Genomic DNA, 22,815 nt, shown 5'->3' with positions numbered 1-22,815 from the left:
TGCCAGTTAATATTGTCAAAATTCATACACATAATATCAATTAGCAGTCGCCACCTCAAAATTCCTTTCAGGAGGGTGTTAATTTACTCAGATGCATTCTGTGAGCCCTGTGGTTGGTTGTGGGAGTGAAATTTATTCACTCATTTTCCTCTAGTGAGACACCATTTAAACTGTGCCCTCTGCGGACGCCATATTCATGAAGGTAAGTCTTGAACTTGCTGAGTTGTCATGTAATTCAATTAGAATGAGCTGAGAGCACGTTTTGACTGTACAATTTGTTTGTGTGATGTCATCAGTGGATCATGCATGACTAGGGCAACGAGGACTGTATCAAAATACTGAAGAGCTGCAGGAAGGCGATCCCGGAGATGAGGAAGCTCATTATTGTTGACGTAGTGGCGCTGGACTCTAATCACAGAGGCGATGATAATAATAATGGTGGCCAGAAAGAGAAGCCGGTTCTGGATCCTAATTTAATTCTAGTATTTGATCTGGTAATGGTGGCGCACTGCTCTCGTGGGAAGGAAATAACAAAGAAAGAATTGAAGAAGATTTTATTAGAAGGTGGATTCGGTCGTTATAAAATAATCACCGTTCCTGATTTCCAGCCTGTGATTGAAGCTTTTCCTTCTTGATTATCTGCTCTTTATGGGCTCATTTTTAGTATTTACAGTGTTAAAATGCAATCAAATTATTGTATTTACAAAATAAACGAAGATTTATCAAGGCCTTATGGAGACATGAAACATCCGTAGCTAGTGATTTTCTTTAGTCTTACCTTGCACTCCTGAGAAGACAATGCATTAATGGGTCACGGGACATTCCTCATCTCCTTCAGAGACATGGAGGATCCGTAGACAGTGCTGTCCTTTCGTCTCTCTGAGTAGATAATGTATTAACGGGTCAGGGGGTTTTGTTTTTTGTGGTTCTGTTATGGCTTATGAATGGATGTGTTTATGGATTGAAATTTAAGGAAAATATGGGTTTACTGTAGCATATGAATGGAATGCATCCAAGCATTGAAATTTTAGAAGTTAGGTTTATTGTGCATGTGAAATGGCATGTGTTCATGCTTTTGAAATTTTACTCAGAGAAAATAAAAGATGGATTTGGTATTGCATATGAATGAGATGTATTCTTCGTATATGCTTGGCCATCTATAGAGGTTTCTTGATTTTGGGTAATTAACTTAACCTCTTGATTTTTGGTAATTAACTTACTCTAAAATGAAATAAGACATTCAATGTGTTCTTTGTAATATAGATATAAACAAAACATCTAAAGAAAAGTAATTGCACAATGATCCAGTCCAAGAAAACAAGTTTTCCCACAAACCAATTAACTCTTCTAGAAAAATTCAACAATTTCAATTTAATAATCCTATCTGCCTCTCTTTGTACCTTTTGGGACCACTGCTAGTAATAACTATTTACAAGTTAAAAATTTCCATAATAAAATGTTAATGAATTTCCATTTAAAAAATATTATTACATGTTACGTATATATGTTTAACTTATATATTATTATTATTTTTTTAATAATATTTTTTTTTAAATTAATTTTGGCAATGAGAAATATATTCTCATAAATTGTTATAGTATATATAATTTGAATTATATATGAATTTTAAATTACAAATATATAATTAGAAATTCACTTTAATTTTAAATATCTACTAAATTTATATTCTTAATATTTTATAAATTTAATTATAATTTATAAACTTGTAATCTATTTTAATGTATTTTATATTTAATTATATTTTATAATATAATTATTATGTAATGTTAAGTTTGTAATATCTATATTCATTTTTTAATGTAAAAATTTCATGTATTATGTATGTATTATTCAAATTTTGTGTATATTACAGATTAAAAAATTAAGCATTTTATTTATTTATTTATAATTCAATTGAGTTTAGGTTGGGGTCAATCTCATTGTTAGACTTAAGAATGATTTGCTCAGGAGTGGGATGTTATCCCCAATGTTGGATGGAAGAATGAAGTGCCACCAGTGGGATGCTATCACCATGATTGTGCAAAGTAGTTTAATATCCCCAAATGTAGCTTCCATCCTCAACCCCTTCTCATAAAGTTTAAAATTGGAATCCAATAACTTCCATCCTCAACCCTTTCCCATAAAATTTAAAATTAGAATCCAATAACTTCCATCCTCAACCCCTTCCCATAAAGTTTAAATTTAGAATCCAATAATTTTTCGGACATCAACATTTCTAACGTTTTTAACCTTTTACTAAATTTATGATCAAAACCCACTGAAAATTTTGAAATATTAACAATAAAAAATTTATGTATGATTATTCCAACAAAAACTTTTATAGTCATTATGAAATTAAAAACTTAAACCTAACCAACAAACATTTACTTAAATAAAGACGATTCCCCACAAATTAATAAATATTTAGATGTCATCTAATAATAGTGAATTAGCTGATAATCCTCGTCCTTTATTAAGAAAGATGCCCAGGAATCGTTATTAAAAATGAGGTTATTTATGCTATTATTACTCAAAGTTGTTTAGGCTTCCGAAGCATTTTTGGTGCAATTTGTAATAGTGGTTGCATCATTTGATCTCCACTTCTCTTTCATCTTTGTAATAGTGGTTGTTAAATGGATGATGAATTTTTTTTAATAGATAATTAAAATTGATAATTATTTTTTAATTTAATATCTTTTTTAAAATAAAATTATAAGAATTTAAGTTGAATATATAAGTTTATGGTGGTTAGTGTTATTTTTTTAATATAGTAAGAAAATTTATCATAATTTAGTTGTCAAAAAAACAGTGAAGACAATTGACAATCATCATTAGATGTTATCTAAAATACAGGTTGATTCATCATGATTAAAAAAAAGGTAATCAATCCACAAAACACATGATTGAAAGAAAAATAATCAATCTTTTTAAATATTTTTTTATCCAACGAATACATTCCAAACTAAATAAAATTAATTTTTTCATTATTTTTATTTAATAAAAAATTAAAATATATTTTTCAAAATTTTGAAAAAAATACTATATATTTAATTTAATATATATTTCAAAATTTTTATAAAATTATAAAAAAAATTAATTTAAAATCAAATCTATAGATGCAAAAGTAATTACATTAAACTGATAATAAGCCAGTATAATAAGCTTTAACAATATTATTTAAAAAACATTATCATACCCTATTACATTTAAAGCTTATTTTCAAGATGACTCCATTAGTCCTTATATAAATATGTTTTTTATTATAGATATTTAAAATAATTAGTAAAAATTAATGTTTTTCTAAGGATTTTATTTTTTAAATATTTAATTAATTAAATTTACATTATAATTATAAATTTTGTTTCTAAAATAATAAAAATGATAAACTTCCAAGTGATGAATCTTAAATTTCGTTTTTAAATGAGTAAAAATTATAAAATTTTAAATTATGAGTCTTATTAATGTGATTATCCTTGTTATGTTTTCTATAATTAAACTAATTTGAAAACATCTAACCCAATTTTTTTTTAAAGAAGGACTATCAGAAATAACACAAAATCTAAATCAATAAAAAAATTGATGAACTACGACCTATGGAAATTCTAATGTCTCTGGACTTACCTATGATGTATATGATCTTTCCATTCTGTAATGGCCCTTCTACAGTCTCAGTCGCGGTGATCCTGTGAATTAGTTATGAAATAAGTCAAACAATTAAAAATTGGTCCGTACATCAATCTAATGGGGTTAGGCATTTTGTTTTATTTTTTATTTTATATAATGAAAAATGACATCAAATTTGCAGCTTTTTTAGAGAGATTATAAAAATGGTTGTCCTTAAATTTTAAGCAAAATTATTTTTAGAGAAAGATTCTTTGGCGAAAATCACATGGAATACCATTTGTCAACGCGTTTGGAACCAACTAGTGTGGTTAATCTTTCTCTAACTTGATATGGATCACAGAAACCTGAACTCTAAAATTATTTTTATTTACCTAATGTATTATTTTTACGAAAGTTATATTAAAATGGAATAAAAATTGGTAAATTGTCCACTAAATAAAATAAATAATTATGTTTAAATTGTATACAGGCTCAACTTATTGTCTGCATAGGCTATGCTATTGAAGGAGATTTTTCTTCTTTACTAATGCTATTCAAGCTTCTTTGGTCTTCAAGCTTTTTTGGTTTGTATCGGCTATGTTATTGAAAGAGATTATTCTTCTTTACTAATGTTATTCAAGCTTTTTCTTTTTTTTTGGGGTCTGTGATGAGGTGGTACAAAGTCTAGCTTCTTGTTTGCTATGGCTTGCTTTCGCTGTACTATTAAAAGAGATATTTTTTTCTTTACCAATGTTATCCAAGCTCCCTGTGTCTTTGACCAGTCCTCCTTTTCCTACTAATCTTGATTTGTGTTCTAATTGGTTTTGTATCTCATTATCTTCAGCCTAATCCACCAGCTTGACTTAGTTTATGGGTTAAGAGAAGCTTTTACATCCTAATCTAGATCTAAAGGAAAAGCAGGAAAAGCAAGTACCTTATCCATTGTACCTTGTTATGCCAATCCTTGTTGAGATGGAGGGTCTCCTTTCTCTAAACGAGGTGTGTATTTAATTTCATTTGGATCCACTATTGGCTCTTCCATGGGAGAGTTTAGCTCAAGTGGATCTTCTTTGCTAATTAATTAATGTTCTTTCTTGGTTTTGAGTATTTATTTATGAGGACATTTTACTGCTAAATGTTGTTTTAAAGCAAGTTTTACAATGGTGTGCTTTCTAAGACGGTCTTTTGGATTAATCACATAATTATTTATTTGGTATTTGGTAGACATTTCTAACCATCTAATGTGGTTTATTCTCAAGACAAAGAGAATGAACTACATTAGATGGTTCAAAACATTGACCAAATAAACAATTATGTAATTAATGCAAAAGATATTCTCAGAAACAATATAAATAAAAAAGGTCCGAAATCAAAAATGATATGCTTTGTTTCGAAAGAAGCTTTACAATGATAAAAAAATATGTTCATAAACAAGTTTTCCTATCTAGAAGTAATTTTCACTTGTCAAAATTATTTGTCAAAAACTATTTACTGAAATTCATTTTCACATAAATTTGAGCATCTATAATAGTGTTTCGATCCTCTGATTCAATGCTTCTATAATAACATCTCCCAAAGGTTTTTCCAATAACTAAAAAAAACTAGACCCCAAAAATACCAACAAAAATTTGGAAATCTAATACACACCAAAGTCAAGGAAAAAGTATCTGCCATATACCAACACAAATTTTTCTAATAACTAAAAAAAAGAGAAACCCCAAAATACCAACACAAATTTGGAAATCTAATACACACCAGAGTCAAGGAAAAAGTATATGTCATATACCAACACAAATTTGGAAATCTAATACACACAAGAGTTGAGGAAAAAGTATTTGTCATTGAGTTGAAGGATGGATTCTATGGTTTCATACATAACCCTAGCATTCCCCACAACCAGGATGTAAAGTTTAAAATCAAATTCTTACCTTCTACAAAATCAAACCAATAATGCAAATGCCACGTGTAAATAAAAACATTCTACAAAATCAAACCAATAATGACAAATGCTCCACATAAATAAAATCCTCCTCTTTTACCTAAGGTTTTCAAAAACCCTGTGTAAATAAATCTTCCTCTTTTAACGAATTTATGCCTCTTACAAGGAACAGGGTTGGTTCCTGCATAAAGATAGACCACTAAGAATATTGGAGATCCCACACTCTGCCCAATATCCTGTTGGATTTTTTGACGGGGTTGCACAGCAGGATTGTTGCGACTGCAGTGCACAAATTGATGTTGGAGTTTATGATGGGACTGCACATCAGGGTTGTTGCGGCTGCAGTGCAGAAATTGATGTTGGATTTTTTGATTGCACAACAGGGTTGTTGTGGCTGCAGTGCACATATTGATGTCTCTACACCTTTGAGGTATAAGCTATACCGAAGTGGTGGTTCTGGCAAAAATTTGAAGCTGAAATGATAGCGTTCTGGGTATCCATTAGTGTGCAAGTAGGCTTGACATAAGTTCTATCAACATTTTTGGTGATTCTAGGATGGTAATTGACTGGATTAGGCGAACATCTTTTTTTACTTCTCCATTCTTGCAAAATTGGATGAAGAGGATTGTGTTGCTGAAAAACGTTTTCCAGGGGATCTCACTTGAACACATATTCTGGGAATTTAACTCTTCTACGGACTCCCTTTCGAGAGGTCTCAGGTCCTCGCGCAGGTCCATACATTTTGAGAAATACGGAAACGATGTGCGCTGTCAAGTTGGCAATATTCCCATGGTATGACTTGCAAGACCGACCGGTGGTTGGCGTTGCGGATTCTTTATTTTTTCTGGGTGCACATGGATAAAATGGCACATTATATGATTTCTACATGGCTTTAGATATACAATTTTGATCGCTTGTATCTGTTGATTACTGTAGCAGTTACTATTTTTATATATGTTGGGTAGCAGAGGTCCGGCGAAACGGGTTTTGGGGTAGAAAGCCCAAAAAGGAGGATTAAGTTATTGTAAAAACTCCGAAGTATGTGGAGCGAATTATAGTAGGATAGAGTCAAAGGGTAGTCCGCCCAAAAATAATGTAAAGATATATAAATAGAGTCGGCCCGCGCAGGGATCACGAGCCAAAGAAGGGTATAAATAAAGCAAGGCTCTATGGGTAGAGAGGAGGGAGTTTTGATGATATGAAATGTAATGGGTTCTTGAAAAAGATATTTGGAAAGTGTCTATAAGTCCGAGTCGAGGGATTGGGGTAGTAGGTAGAGGCTCTGCAGCTGTGTGTGCAGAGGCCTGGAAAGTCCGCAACTGTGTGTGCAAACCCCTGCAGCTAAGTGCACAGGGTGGATCTGGATGTATTAAGGACAAAGTGGAAATAAAGATAAGTTTCTTCTGGAATTCTATGTTTCTTTGAACTGTCATAATATCTGTTTAATCTTATTTGCTTATGGTTGGAATGAGTATAAATCTGGGTTTATTTTAATACGCGAATCAATTGTGTTGGTTAAATGTTTGCTTAAAGACCTTGGTAATTGATAACCACATCATCTAGTAGAATAGCGCACTAATAAGAAAGATATACTCAAGCTGGATCTGTGCGAGTACCAAGTAGCGCGGAGTTGTAAACCAGTGCGCGAAACATCCAGACCACACCAAGACATCCCTGGGGTGCAGAAACCTGGTTCTAGCACCCTCCCCTGCAACCTCGGGTGAGACCTTAGTCTGCGCTTCGCGAGCTGTTTCTGAAAGGGCCAGTAGCTGCGAGATTTCTTTGGCTAAATAACTCTTCCAAACTTGGGTCAGGCCCATACAAGCCAACAAATGGTTTCGTTGTCAGGATCGGGATCTGCATAAGGGGTGTCTGGTGTGAAGCGCAGGGACTCGATATAAAAGAACGCTGAAAAATCAAGAGAATCAGGGACGGGAGTAGAACAAGGGTAACTATGGCGAACACGATTCAGTTACTAGTGTTCAAAGGAGCAGGAGGCAAAGACTCGGAACAATTTTGGTTTGTACTAATGTCAGTATGGAACGTGCAGCAAGTCGCGGATGATAATATCAAGAAATCCATCTTAGTTAGCGCACTGTGAGATCGAGCGCTAACATGGTACATGAAGTATTCAAGCATCAACCTAACGGCGGGGATAACGGACATCCATATTGAATTAACAAAGGAGTTTAGTCGGCCTAAGTCAAAAGCACAGTCGGTTGTTGGATTCAAAGAGATCACGATGATGCTTGGTGAGACTCCGTGGGATTTGGATCAGAGATTGAAAAGCACCATTCACGAGGCCAACATGACCCTGATGGATGCACAGCACCGCGCTTGGTTCATCGCATCATTAACGCCATATCTGAAGTCGACCTTGTCACAATAGAATATCTCAATCCAAGCAGAAGCGATGGAGGTAGTAATGTGGCTGCACGAAACCCCAGTACAGGATCCAGGGTTGGGAGTTCAGCAAATACAAGCGCATGGCCAAAATCTGTGTTTGGAAATACAGAAGTTAAAACAAGAACAAACACCGCGCCCAGAAGTCCAGGGGGAAGTATGGTTTATAAAGTGCAGGAGCCATGGACACGATAAATATCATTGTCCAGTCTCGGTGAATTTGTGGTAACAGGGGAACCCACACCATTACGACCAGAGGTACAAGCAGGGCCAAGCACGATTGCCCCACTCGGGTGCACAATCTGTCAAGTAGGAGGGAATCACAACACTGACAACTGCCATCTATTGCCCAAATACAACTAGACCCCCCAACAGCTCTTTTGCAACTTTTGTAGATTGGTGGGTCACGAAGAAAGAGATTGTTGCAGCTATCGAATGTTGATGGACCAGGCACCTGCCTACAGAATGAAAACTGAGGTGCAAGGTCAAGATCCAGCTGCGACGTTTGCACATGGTGGGTTCCTGGGACGCGGTCGAGGATGGGGCAGAATGGGACCAAGAAGGGGTCGCGGACAACTAATCTGTTACAACTGTGGAGGACCAGGACATTATCCGTGGGATTGTACCAATCGAACCCAAGTATCATGTACGTATTGTGAGCAATTCGATCATGAGCTGCTAGATTGCCCCATGCTGATAGCGTCGATTCGCGAAAAAAAGACAGAGCCTCCTACAACAGATGATGAGATCTGAACCATGTGACAACGAATCCATGGTAAACATGGTAGTATGAAGCAGTGCAGCCATAGGAGAGGTTAATGGGAAAACCAATATGGAAGCTAGGGAAAGCTTCACGAGGGATCAGCCTGAGCCGGATAGGGATCCCTCAATGTTGACTACCTTTTTAGAGACATGCATAAAACTACTTCCCGATAATAGGGCAGTTAGAGGGTTACATGAAGTGATTAATAGGTGCACGAGGTGGGGTGAAACTCACGCAGTCCGGAAAGTAGGAAGACACGTATCGCAGACGGGTCGGGAGATGCAGTTAACGGTGCAGATTGATGACTATGAGATGGATCAGGTCATTCTGGACCTAGGCTCAGATGCAAACGTATTTCCTAAATAGACTTGGGAGCACATGGGTAAGCCTGCACTACAACGGTCTCCTATCCAATTGTGGATCGCCAATCAACAGAAGATCTTGTCCCTAGGAAGGCTGCAAGGAATTACATTAGATATTGATGGCACGAGTACCGAGACAGACTTTGAAGTTATTGAAATCGTGGATGAAAATATCCTATAACCTACATTGCTAGGGGTCGACTGGGTTACTGACATGAATGGGGTTATTGACCTCAAATAGAGGAATATGATATTTGAGAAGAAGTCGCTCCGTGTAGTCATTCCGCTAGATCCAACAGAAGGACCATGCTACACAGAACCTATGCGCAATGACAAAAGGGACGATGCATTGGATTGTATCTACAAGATTGCTGCACAAAGGCCAAAGGAGGAGAGGAAACCCTCGTGGGGCTACGCCAACTCATGCACCAACGATTCAAATGAAGAAGATGAGAAAGGGCGAAACAAGGTGAACAGGGTAACCACGCTACATTGTAATATGATGACAACATCCTTGTATTGCGTTAAAGCTCAGACCAACGAACTGCCAATGTATGATGGACTGACAGAAGTGGATGAATTCTTGGTTAAATTCGAAAGCATGGTACTAGAGTACCAACAGTTTGATGTGCTAAAATGGGCATTGCGTGTGACACCAGCGCGATGGTGGGGTACCCATGAAGGAACCTTCGAAGATTGGTGAAGCTGTAGGTGTATGATGTAGATAAGATTTGGGAAGCCAGTGCTACGAATAACGGATAAATATGATGGACGAGAGAATTCGCATATACACCTGAGAAAATGGACCAAAGCTTATGGTACGGAGCCCCAACTAGAATGGGTGCACTTATTTTATCATACCTTGGATGTCATTCCAAGGAACTGGTATACGGAAACAGAGCTCCGACATGGCACCGGCGAGTAGGATATCTTGCGCGAAGGGTTTTTGTCAACATTTATCTTTGAAGATCAATGGATGGATACTGTGGATGACGCATTATAGTTAGTAAAAACTGCCATATTCAGAACACCGCCAGAACCAGAAGAAGTCATGATGTCAAATTGGTCGTGACAATTGAGCTAGGCCTTAGCATGTTACAATGTACAAGTAGAAGATGATGAGGATGACCCGCGTAACATCAATATACCTGAATCCGAAGGTGATCGTGAGGTACGCGGCCCCGAGATAGAAGATCCAGACATCACGGCGACATTGAAAACAAAGCATGTAAATATCGAAACAGAGGAAGAGTCGAAGTATGCTACGCTTGGGGATTATTGGGACAACGCCATGGTGGAAAAGGTCGTCGAGTTGCTCCGCGAATACCGAGATTTATTCCCTACAAAAATTACAGAGTCGAAAGGGATTCTAGGAGACTTAGAGATGATGAAAATAACTTTGAAGCCAGATGCAAAACCAATGAAACAGCGACCATACCGACTGAATCTAAAATACAAATCAAATGTCCGCGAAGAATTGGACAAAATGTTGGTAGCAAGAATTATTGAACCAGTTGAGGAGTCCAATTGGGTAAGTCCTATGGTCGTGCAGGAGAAGAAACAGAAGGGTGAGATTCGCATCTGCATAGATCTACAAAAGCTCAATGATGCTTGTGTTAATGATCCATTTCCAACACCCTTTACATATGAGGTACTAGAAAATGCGGGCGGCCAGGAAGCCTACTCCTTCACGAACGGATTCTCCGTGTACCATCAGATCAAGATTGCGCCAAAGGATCGAAGCAAGACAACGTTTGTTACCAAATGGGGTTGTTTTCAATATACCATAATGCCTTTTGGGCTGAAGAATGCGCCGGCGATATTTTCCCGTGTTGTGGTAGCTGAGTTCAAAGAATTTATCCATAAGTTCTTAGAAGTCTACCTGGATGACTAGACCATATTTGGCTTGGTTAAGAAACATGTCACGAGTTTACGATTGAAGTTGGATACCTGTCGCCGGCACTAGATTGCGCTCAACCTAAAGAAGTGTACTTTCCTCGTCCCTTTCGGGAACCTGCTAGGCCATGTGGTTTGTAAGCACCGCAAAGTGTAAAGAAGCTATGTGCTACATTGGGACACACAGGCTACTACCGGAAGTTTATAAAAAACTATGCCCAGATCACGGCTCCAATGGAACAGTTACTGAAGAAGGATGCTATGTATTGCTGGAATGAGGAATGTAACAAAAACCTGGAGATGCTTAAGGAAAAGATGGCATCTGCCCCTATCTTGGTCTTTCCAAAGTGGGCCGTTGAATTTCATGTACATGTCAACACGTCATGTATCGTGTTGGGCGCAGTACTCACTCAAGAAGGCGTGGAAGGAATTGATCACCTGATTGTGTTTGCAAGTCGTAGGTTGTCCAAAGAAGAAAAGAATTACTCTACTACTGAGCGAGAAGGATTGGCGATGGTATACGTGCTCCAAAATTTCCGTCACTATTTGCTCGGCAGACATTTTAAGATGTATATTGATCACTCTGCGCTCAAATACCTAGTGAATAACCCTATGTTGGGGGGGCACATTTGTCGATGGTTGCTATTGTTTTAAGAATATGACTTCGAGGTTGTTGTAAAGGTGGGACGTTTGAATGTAGGTCCAGATCATCTGTCCTGAGTTGAGACTGGCAAAGAACCAACAAGGAGGGACTCCCGGACGTCTAGTTATATGCCGTGCACGTTGCAGATGGCCACTTTGAAGATATTATCCACTTTTTAACTACGGGCACTACGCCGCAAGGGTATTTTGTCCAGCAAAAGAAGGAATTAGTGATACGCACAGTAGATTTTACCGTAATTGCAGGCCACCTCTACAAGATGGGCAATGATGAAATATTGCGTCGATATGTACCGAAATTCGAGCGTGAACAGATCCTGGCTGAAGCACATGGAGGGGTTGCTGGCAGACATTATGCGGGCTGCACCACAGCCCAGAAGATTCTTCGCACTGGATTATGGTGGCCTACTCTACATCAAGATTCGAAATCATACTATCAGGCCTGCGATGTATGTCAATGGACAGGCACACTGTTGCGAAGGGATGAAATGGAACTTCGGCCACAAATAACGCTATAGCCATTTGAGAAATGGGTGATCGACTTCGTTGGGCCTATTGAACTGTGAGGAAAGACGGGTGTGCGTTATATCATCACTGCGACTGAATATTTGACCTGATGGGCCAAGGTGCAGCCAGTTAAGGATTGCACGGCTACGACAACAACAAATTTTTTGTTCGAGAACGTCCTGACCAAGTTTGGCTGCCCCAAAATTCTCATGAGTGATAGGGGAACGCATTTTCTGAATGAAACAATCAGCGCACTCATGGAGGAATTTTAGATATATCACCAACAAAGTACGCCCTACCATCCGCAAGAAAATGGGACCGTCGAGGCCTTCAACAAAATTTTGGAGACCGCGTTGACTACTGTCTATAATGCGTGACGCAATGACTGAGACTTGCGCATCCCTACTATGCTATGGGCATACCAAATGGTGTGCAAGAAGCTGACAGGCCAGACACTGTTTCGCTTAGTCTATGGCAAGGAAGTTGTTATGCCTATGGAATATATTGTGCCTAGTCTGCAGATCGCGGCAATCACAGGTATGGCAGACCGCAGGGCCCTGGAAGAGAGGCTCGCACAGCTAGAAGAATTGGAGGAGGAACGATTTTTGGCTAGATTCCATCAGCAGGTACAGAAACAACGCGAGAAAGTGTGGCACGATCACCATATCAAGGTGCGCACCTTCAAAGAGAATGATCTAGTATTGCTTTATGACAGTAAGTTCGAAACATTCCCAGGAAAAATCCGCATGCACTAGTTGGGACCCTATGTCGTCAAAGAAGTCACCGATGGGGGCACAGTTCAGCTGGCTAAACTCAATGGAGACCCCTTCCTGGGAAGAGTGAATGGCAGCCACCTCAAGCTCTACACGGGCAGGCCGACCGCCTGACTAGCCGTTCAGAAGATAGTCTCACCACTCCACCCAGTTGCAAGAGAGCGGGGGACGATAAAGTAGCCTGGGGGATAGATGCGCGAGTACTACGATGCGCATACATTTGACCACACACAAGGTTCGCGGTCACACAAGAAGGCTCACGCGGAGGCGTGATAAAAGGAATGATGACCGTTGATATCACTATTCATGACAAGATGTATGCATCATGGCAAAAGAGAGCAGGCCGCAGGCAATTAAGAGAAACAGTACGAACTAGATGTGGAACGAGTTGCCACAGGTTTTACACAAAAAGTTTACACGAATTGGAACAGACGACAATCAGTGCATTCAAAATTCGCATGGCTTATAAATCACCGAGGGGAATCCACTGGGTGGCCTACACTTCGGAAACACAGATGGAGCTGTTCATTATCTCTGCACAAGGTATGCACCCACAGGTAGTAATCTGGCCAATAGAGCAGCAAGACTTTCTAAGGAGTATGGGGGTGACAGCTGCGGGCATCCCGCAGGCTGCAGCATCACCAGTAGGGGATGTACCGGAAAAGCGGGAATACGAAGTAGAATTGGTCCAGATGCCGTCGCCTCGCCCAAGGGTAGGACGACGCACTACAACAAAACAACGAAAGGATAGACAGATGGTGACCATGGGTAGATATGCAGTTAATAAATCGTCTCTGATGTCCCTCGAAGATTGGGATCTTGCAGACAGTAGCCAGGATCTTGCAAAATTGCAACACAAGCTGCGGCAGACAATGCGAAGGAAAGATACGAAGGTCGGAAGTGGCTACGGTGGTACTAGGAGGTCCCATATGTGGCTCCCCCGCTCGTGTTAAAATACTATGAGGGGGTGTTCTGTGTTAACTGAGCAGAGCAGAATGAGCATCATCGGTTGCGAAACGTGGTAGAAACACCGAAGCAGGAGCCGGACGAAGCGTTGCAGGAAACAATGAAGGAGCAACAGGATGATGAGTGCCACTCACAGGAAGACGAACCATGAAGCCAAGACAGAGCATCTAGCCGCACCAGCGAGTGACTCGGGATGAGTCACGATGATTGTGTTGGGGGATTTTTGGGTAGCGGAGGTCCCGCAAAATGGGTTTTGGTGCAGAAAGCCCAAAAAGGAGGATTAAATTATTGTAAAAACTTTGAAGTATGCAGAGCAAAAATTATAGTAGGATTGAGTCAAAGGGTAGTCCGCCCGAAAATAATGTAAAGATATATAAATAGAGTCGGCCCATGCAAGGATCACAGGCCAAAGAAGGGTATAAATAGAGAAAGGCTCTATGGGTAGAGAGGAGGGAGTTTTGATGATATGAAATGTAATGGGTTCTTGAAAAAGATATTTGGAAAGCGTTTGTAAGTCTGAGTCGAGGGATTGGGGTAGTAGGTAGAGGCTTTACAGCTGTGTGCGTAGAGGCCCGGAAATTCTGTAGCTTTGTGCGCGGACCCCTACAGATGGGCGCACAGGGCGGATCTGGATGTATTAAGGACAAAGTGGAAATAAAGATAAGTTACTTTTGGAATTCTATGTTTCTTCTGAACTGTCATAATATCTGTTTAATCTTATCTGCTTATGGTTGGAATGAGTATAAATCCAGGTTTATTTTAATACGTGAATCAATTGTGTTGGTTAAATGTTTGCTTAAAGACCTTGGTAATTGATAACCACATCATCTAATAGAATAACACACTAATAAGAAAGATATACTCAAGCTAGATCTATGCGAGTACTGAGCAGCGCAAAGCTGTAAACCAGTGCATGAAACCTATAGACCACACCAAGACATCCCTAGGGTGCATAAATCTAGTTCCAGCACCCTCCCCTGCTACCTCAAGTGAGACCTCAGTCTACGCTCCACGGGCTGTTGCCAAAAGGGCGGTAGTTGTGGGATTTGTTTGGCTAAATAACTCTTCCAAACCTGGGTCAGGCCCATATAAGCCAACAATATACGTAGAATACCCAACATGGAGACATTTGAAAAAGGGTAAAAGGGTCATTTTGGATATTTTGAACATCGAAATATGTACTGGTTTTTCAATATAATAAAAAAATTCCATGGATTTTTCTTTCCTAGAAAAAATCCTCCTCTTTTAACTAAGGTTTTCAGAATTCTGAAATTGATTTGTGCAGATCAACTCCAGGAGGGTAGAGATCTATTAGAGCCACATATTATTGATACTGTAAAAGGTTAACTACACTACAACATCTTTCACCATGAAAATAATTATAGTTAAAACCCCTGAACCCAAAAACAAAAGAAAAAAGAACACTAACCATTGTTCAATATCATTGAAATAAGCCTTTACCTAAATTACTATTAAAAATAATGGAGCCAGATCTGCATCATTATCCATGTCGGCTCCCCGGACTTTCCAAAACTAACTTCCAGTGAGTACAAGATGCACAAGGGGAGGAAGACAGCCGAAACAAAATGAGCCGCAAAATACGAAAGTCAGATTCACCAGGGGAGGGAAAACCGATCAGATCTGCCATCATCGAGGACTCAGATGCACCAGAGGAGGAAGACATCTGAAACAAAATGAGCTGCAAAATACAAAAGTCAGAGTCGTCAGGGGAGGGAGAACCGATTAGATCTGTCATCCCTGAGGACGAATGCCTGGAATCAAAGCTTAGGTCGGCCATGATAAGCCAAATCACGGGCGGGTTTGGCCTGCCCGCGAGGCTGGGGCAGAGCCCTAGCCATCGCTGCTTCTTGCCACATGAGCTCCATTCCTATCCTTCCCGTGCATTCAAGCTCTTACTAAATATTACGTGGGCCGTGTTGGGATTTTAGGTTCCATTTGAGGTTCTAATTGGGATATGATGGCCCTTTTCTCCACCTTCTACTACTTTTTTGCATCACAAGCAAATAGTTTCACAATAAATCTTGGATGCTTTTGCGTCATAAGCAATTAGTTTAATCATAAATCCAGGAGATCAATTTTCTTTTGAAACATAGGTTTTTGTCGTAGGAAAAATTTTGAAGCATGACCCAAAAAAGGAAACCAAAAATAAAGAATCTGTAAAATTACCTAGCATATATATAATCGCATTGAACAATTTCAATCCGACCGACAGCTCATCATTCATGGAGGAGAAACTATGTCAAAGGAAGAAATAGAATCAATTTTGAATAGTGTTTCAACTGTGCTTTGGCTTATGTCAGAACTTGAAGGTAGAGTTGAGAGTGTTTCAGAATTACTCCACCTCTTCCAATGCCATACTTCCTGCTCCATGAATGGTGAATCAATTAATCTTTTTCCTCCTCACCGCAAACCCCGAACAATAACTTACTTAGTCTGCTAAATTCGTCCCTCCTCTTCTTAGCCAATTGTTTTCGGGGCATTTCTTTTTTATTTATTTTGTTTGTTTTTTTCACAATGAAATTTGACAAAACACAAATCCATTCCAAACACTAAAACTGCATGGACGGGAGTTGGTGATCGAATTTGCTTTTATATTGTTTGTATCTTCTTACACTAAAACTGTAGAGGACATAGTTGGTAATCATACTTGCTTTCATATTTCTTGTATCTTCTTACACTAAAACTGCAGAGGCCAGAGTTGGTAATAAGATTTGCTATCATATTGCTTGTATCTTCTTACACTAAAACTGTAGAGGCTAGAGTTGGTAATTAGACTTGCTTTCATATTGCTTGTATCTTCTTCCTACACTAAGGGCCTAGTGTGATGCCTCCAGAGATTTGAACACCAGTAAAAGTTTGCAAATCAATTCCAAACAAAAAAAATCCAAAAACTAGAGTTAGGAATAGGACTTTCTTCAAATTATTAATAATTTGAAATATAGATACAAATTATTTATTAAAAACACTTAAAATTAATCCTAATACTCTGTTAATAGTGAACTACAATACCACGGAACAGAGCACAGGCCCATCTCTTTAAATTAGTGCATATATTTATTTATTTTGATTTTTCTTACCATTTTTAAAATTGTCGCCCATGTCTAAAAAGATTGAAGCATTTTCATTTTCATTTTCTTGTGGTTCATCTTGAACCAATTCCCTCCACGCTACCACTCTACTTTTTCACTTAACTACATAGTGCTACAATTATCGTCATATTCTGTTTTTTCCAGAGATTGATCTTGATAATTGGATGGATTTAATATATTGCATCTGAAAGCCCGAGTCAGTGTATTATATATTTTTGGCCTTTCTTTTTTTTTTTTTTTTTTTTTTTTTTCGTATATTTTACGATTAAATTCTTAGAAACGAAAGAATTTATTAAAATTACAAGTTTGAATTGTGAACTCTTCATAATCTAATAAAAATGTATTTTAAATAACAAAAAATATGATCTGACCAAAATTTATTTAAGTAAATTCTGACCAAAAATTATGAAGCATAAAATAGCTAGGCTAAATCCATATTTTATTTAAATAAATACATATGTACATAGTATTTATTTTACTATGCACATTTACATTTTTACTACTTATGAAAGTGTTGAAGAACACCTAAGTTATGTCAAAGTTTTTGTTTTGATACTACTAGTTTACAGATGACGCAAACATTTTATGAGTTTTACATGATGTACCTTTTTGTAATTTTGAACATTGTCTAGTTAGCAAAGGGTCGTTCTCCTCACTAATGGGGAGGCTCGAAATCTGGTTCTGGCTTTTTTTTCCTTTTTTGGGTTTGATTAGTCTCTAAAAAATCCACAATCAGCCCAAATATAGTTTACTATATGTTTTTCTTTGGACATACAGTGTTATGAATGCTTAAGTGCACCTATAAATGTAAATTTTTATTGCTTTAATACAAAGTTCAATTTTTTCCTTGGAAAAAAATACTCTTGGTAAATTTCCTATCCATTTTTTATGCAAACACTTGCTTAATTATGATTGTCACTAATTGATACTAAATATGTTATTTAATATAAGCTATTTTCAAAGATTTTAATTTTGAGTGGTTTTCTTATTAAGCTTAACAATTAAAAATCATTGCACAAATATCTCAAAATCATGGCATAAATATTTGCAACCATATTCAGAAATTGTGGGAGAAAAATCAGAGGCAGTTATCCACATGGCATTGTATTGTGCAAAGATTGCAATAAGAGCTTCAAGTTATGGTCCATTTTTTTTAAAAGAAAGAAATAAATTTATTTTGACATTCACCAGGCTAAAGATAGCCTATGGGGCATATTGCTTCTCAATATGGTTGATGTATTTGACCCTCTTCCTGTGAAGCCTCAGGCTTCTAGCTTTTTGACAAACCCCTCGCTAAATATATTATCCCAAGAGCTCGCTGCGAGAGTATATGCATAGCTTTCCATGATGTCTTTGAAGGCCTCCCATTCTAATATGAAATGTTTTTCTATTTCTGTTTTTACGAAATCGACAAACCCCTAGCTAAATAGATTATCCCAAGAGCTAGCTACGAGAATATATGCATAACTTTCCCTGTTGTCTTTGAAGGCCTCCCATTCTAATATGAAATGCTTTTCTATTTTCGCTTTTACGAAAGAACAAAAAATACTTACTCTTTCCTCCCACACTTCTTTTGGCCTTTTCCAACGCCTTCACAAAGGAGTTGATGAGAATTAGTCCTTAAATAATATTGAAAAATATATATTATTTTGAAGATTATATGTTGTTGTGGACCATTTCTTTTTAGTATGTATATATATATATATATATATACATACTAAAAAGAAATGGTCCACAACAACATATAATCTTCAAAATAATATATATTTTTCAATATTATTTAAGGACTAATTCTCATCAACTCCTTTGTGAAGGCATATATAATGTGTAGTCTAACTAATAGATCTGACATTGTATTGTGCAAAGGTTGCAATAAGAGCTCCAAGAAATATTTTTTTAATAATATTGAAAAATATATATTTGTTTCTCAAAGTTAAACATTATAACTTACAATGGTCAAAAACAAGAAAATCAATTGCTAGTGTCTTCCCAAGAACTAAATAATGTTATATTGAAGATTATATATTGTTGTGGAGTATTTATTTTTAGTATATATGTATATAATATTATACTATTTTAATTTTTTTTGTGTGTAGTCTAACTAAAAGATGAAATGACTCTTTCTGGCACATTTTTGCTGGGTAATTTTGTCTAACATTTTTCTGGGTAATTTTGTCTAAAATATGGTATAGTTTTTTAAAAATAATAAGTTTAAGTTCTTAGATTTGCAAGGATCAAGGGCCTCAGAGTTTTGCATTCAATAGTGCATTTAAAAAAATAAGAAATCACAATAATCGCAATCTTACTGTCTAAAATCTAGTAGAGATTTTTAAAAATCATAAGTTTAAGTTCTTAGATCTGTGCCTCACGGTTATGCATTCAAAAATACATTTAAAAAAATAAGAAATCACAATCTTACTAAAAATTGTATTGCTTTGGTGAGTAGTAACCACTAGTAAGTCTGCACATTTACATTTTTACTCCTACTTATTAAAGTGTTGAAGAACATATAAATAATGATGGATTTTTTTTCCACTTATTTTTTTATAAGCTTGGTAGGACTACATCTTCATCATGTCCAATATATCACCCCCGGGAAGGGGTATTGAACCGGTGACTTCACATCAAGGAGTGCCTTAACAAAACACCCAATCACCATCTATCCAAGACTTCATGGACATTCTTATTCACTTTTTATGAAAATACTTGTTTACATTATGATGGCCAATAATTGATAATAAATATGTTATATGAGTTATTATCAAAAATTTTAATTTTTCTCTCACCTTTGTCAGACTTTGGATTGACAAGCCTTTGGTTTCGATCTTTGCATTTTGATTACACTCAACCCAATTTGAGTGCAATTGCTTCATTGCGAACAGGAAAGACAGATCATTTAGCTCAGTAAAAATAATGCTAATTTAAACATTATAACATAATGGATTGAAATTATTATAAATCACTACTTTGAGATCACCATTAATAAAAAAAAGGTAATGTATTGAGTGTAGCCAATTTTTTAGAAGACAATATCAAACATAGTCTCTAACACAAGCTCGCAAAGAAAATACATATTCCTGTGTTGTCTAAGTAACCACAATGTAATGTGTGGACCCACGAATTCAACCCTTTAGGGAAGACATAATAAAAAACATAGTTTCAAGATGTGAAAACATACATATTCTACTCTCTTTTGATAATCTCTAGTAATTGGGAAACTTAATTTATCAACTACACATTTTTTGAGAAGACAATATCTATTATCAACCACACTCTCTCACACACAAAACATGTATGTCTACAATCTCTCACACGACAACACAAGCGCACCCAGAAAATAGGTATGCCCGCTCTTTATTAGTGTTGAGGAATTGGGCATTGATGACAATCCATGTCATTATTTCCACGCCATTTTTAACTGAAGAATGTAACTAAAGTTACTGGGTGTTAGAAAACTGGAAAGAAAAACATGAATTGAATTAACTAGAAGCTCGTAGGTGAGCAAGTTGAACTTGGAGACTGCAAAAACGGGAGCGTACACTCTCCTATTCAATTAATCAAAGATGAGACAATAAATACATCTCAAAAGAATAGGGAGGTGAGAACAAACTCCTACAACCTAGGAACTAATCCTAACTTAATAAGTTGTGTTACAACTATGTAACCATTTCTCCATTAATACAATATAATATTAATTATTTTCAACTCCCCCACTTAGTGGAGAAAGGATTATCCCGAAGTCCCGAAATCCCCCTAAACAATTCAAACTTCACTTTCCCAAGAGGCTTTGTAAAAATATCAGCCATATTGTCACATGTTTTACAGTGCTCAATAAAAAAAATCTTTTGACTGGACTTTTTCTCTTATAAAGTGAAACTGAGTATCTATGTGTTTCGTGTTCTTATGAAAAACTGGATTGTTCGCCAGCTTAATGGAACTCTAGTTGTCACAATTGATGATGACCGCTTCTTTCTACTCTTCTCCTACATCATGGAGAAGCCTCCTCAACCAGATAGCTTCACATGTTGTTGTACATATTGCTTGGTACTTGGATTCAACTGAAGATAAAGAGATGGGGTTCTGCTTTTTACTGCTCCATGCTATAACCCCAGGTCCAATACTGAATGCATAACCTATGATAGATCGTTGATCATCCAGGTTACCTACCCAATCAGAGTCTGAAAAACCTACTAAAGTAACATCAGATGTATCAGTGTATAAAATACCATAATCACAAGTACCATGAAGATACCTCAGTACACTTTTTTCCACTACCCAATGACTTTCAAGAGGTTTATACATAAACTGGCTCAACACACTAACAGAGTATGCTAAGTTTGGTCTAGTTGTAGTTAAATATATTAGACTACCAACTAGCTGCCTATACAAAGTAGCATCCACCTCCTTAGAGCCATCGTCTCTGCACAATTTTAGATTCTGCTGCAAAGGTACTAATGTTGTCTTACACTATTCCATTATGAACATTTTGAGCAACCCTCTAACATACTTCCCTTGAGTAAGGAAAGTCTACCTAGAGTCTCTCAACACTTCCAGACCTAGATAGTAATGTAAACTTCCGAGGTACTTCATCTCAAAAACTTGTGACTTCTACAATTTGATTTCTTTAATTAATGCATCTACATTACCTGTTATAATCATGTCATCCACATACAAGAAAATCAAAATTATTTTCCCCTGTTCATCATACATGGTATATATATTTGGATCATTCTAACTCCTATGAAAACTATGTTGTAAGAAAAATGAATCAATCTTCTCGTACCAAGACCTAAGTGCTTGTTTTAAACCATAAAGGGCCTTTTTAAATCTACAAAATAAATGCTCTTGCCCTTGTTTAACAAACCCTTTAGGCTGCATTAAATAAACCTCTTCCTTTAACTCACCATTTAAAAATGCAGACTTAACATCTAATTGGTGTAGCTTCCACTGATGTTTTGTAGCTACAACAATTAACATTCTAATAGTATTCAGTTTGGCTACTGGAGCAAAGGTTTCTTCATAGTCAATTCCCTCTTTTTGTGAATAACCCTTTGCTACCAGTCTAGCTTTAAACTTTTCTATACTCCCATCCACAATAAATTTAGGTTTATAAAGCCACTTGCAACCTATGGGTATTTTTCCTTCAGGCAATTCAACTAGTTCCCAAGTATTATTTGTGATTATAGATTCAAATTCTTCATTCATGCAGCTCTCCACTCAAAACACTCTGCAAAACCTATTCCTAAAGACGTTCCGCTATTTACGATTTTCTCAAGTCCTCCTGAGAGAACTGGCCCGATAGAGATAACCTTACCTTTGTGGCTTTGGACCTGTGGTTGGAAACCTGCATGCAGCTCAATCCCTTCCAATTTTCTTGACTGTTGAACTCCCTTGCTGCCCTGATGGGTTGTTTCCTTCCCTTCCAAGTAAGCTGTTGGCTGGGGTATGCACTGCTTACTATCCTTTTGCCCTTCCGGAGAAGTCAGGTCGATGCCACAGCTTTCTAACGCTCCAAAATACCATTCCAGGTTTTGAGCGGATGGATCCTTTCCCCAGACCGATAAGATGTCTTCCGGGGCTGGGTCCAGATCCACACCTTCTCTTGGATTAACCATGGTTACTGGGCCGAATAACTAGAAAATGCTCAGATCAATCTTACTTCTCCAGGATCGATGCTGGGTCTGTGTCAGCTCAATACACTATTCCTTTGTCTTACACTATTCCTTTGTTTTCTACAGTAAAACCTCTTACCTTCCAAAAGCTCCTGTATTTCCCCAGCTTTTTTGCCTCCTGGGTGCTGTCGCCTTCTGTCCAGCTGCCAGCGTCTCCGTCC

The 22,815-nt window shown here is 37.3% G+C and overlaps 1 protein-coding gene across 1 annotated transcript; it reads left to right on the top strand.

Annotated features, from left to right (window-relative positions):
- The first annotated feature begins 196 nt into the window (after positions 1-196).
- Positions 197-635, top strand: LOC149182813 (xanthohumol 4-O-methyltransferase-like). Its single transcript, XM_089414690.1, has 2 exons — positions 197-202; positions 315-635. Exons 1-2 carry the CDS (start codon positions 197-199, stop codon positions 633-635), a joined length of 327 nt encoding a protein of 108 aa, XP_089270816.1.
- Positions 636-22,815: the final 22,180 nt, after the last annotated feature.

The sequence above is a fragment of the Pinus tabuliformis genome, chromosome 3_2 (genome assembly GCF_031772625.1).
Source record: "Pinus tabuliformis cultivar Carrire ecotype Pingquan chromosome 3_2, CPIR1, whole genome shotgun sequence".
NCBI classification, from domain to species: domain Eukaryota; kingdom Viridiplantae; phylum Streptophyta; class Pinopsida; order Pinales; family Pinaceae; genus Pinus; species Pinus tabuliformis.
The sequence above is the reverse complement of the archived record's forward strand: the minus strand, read 5'-3'. Positions and strand labels throughout refer to the sequence as shown.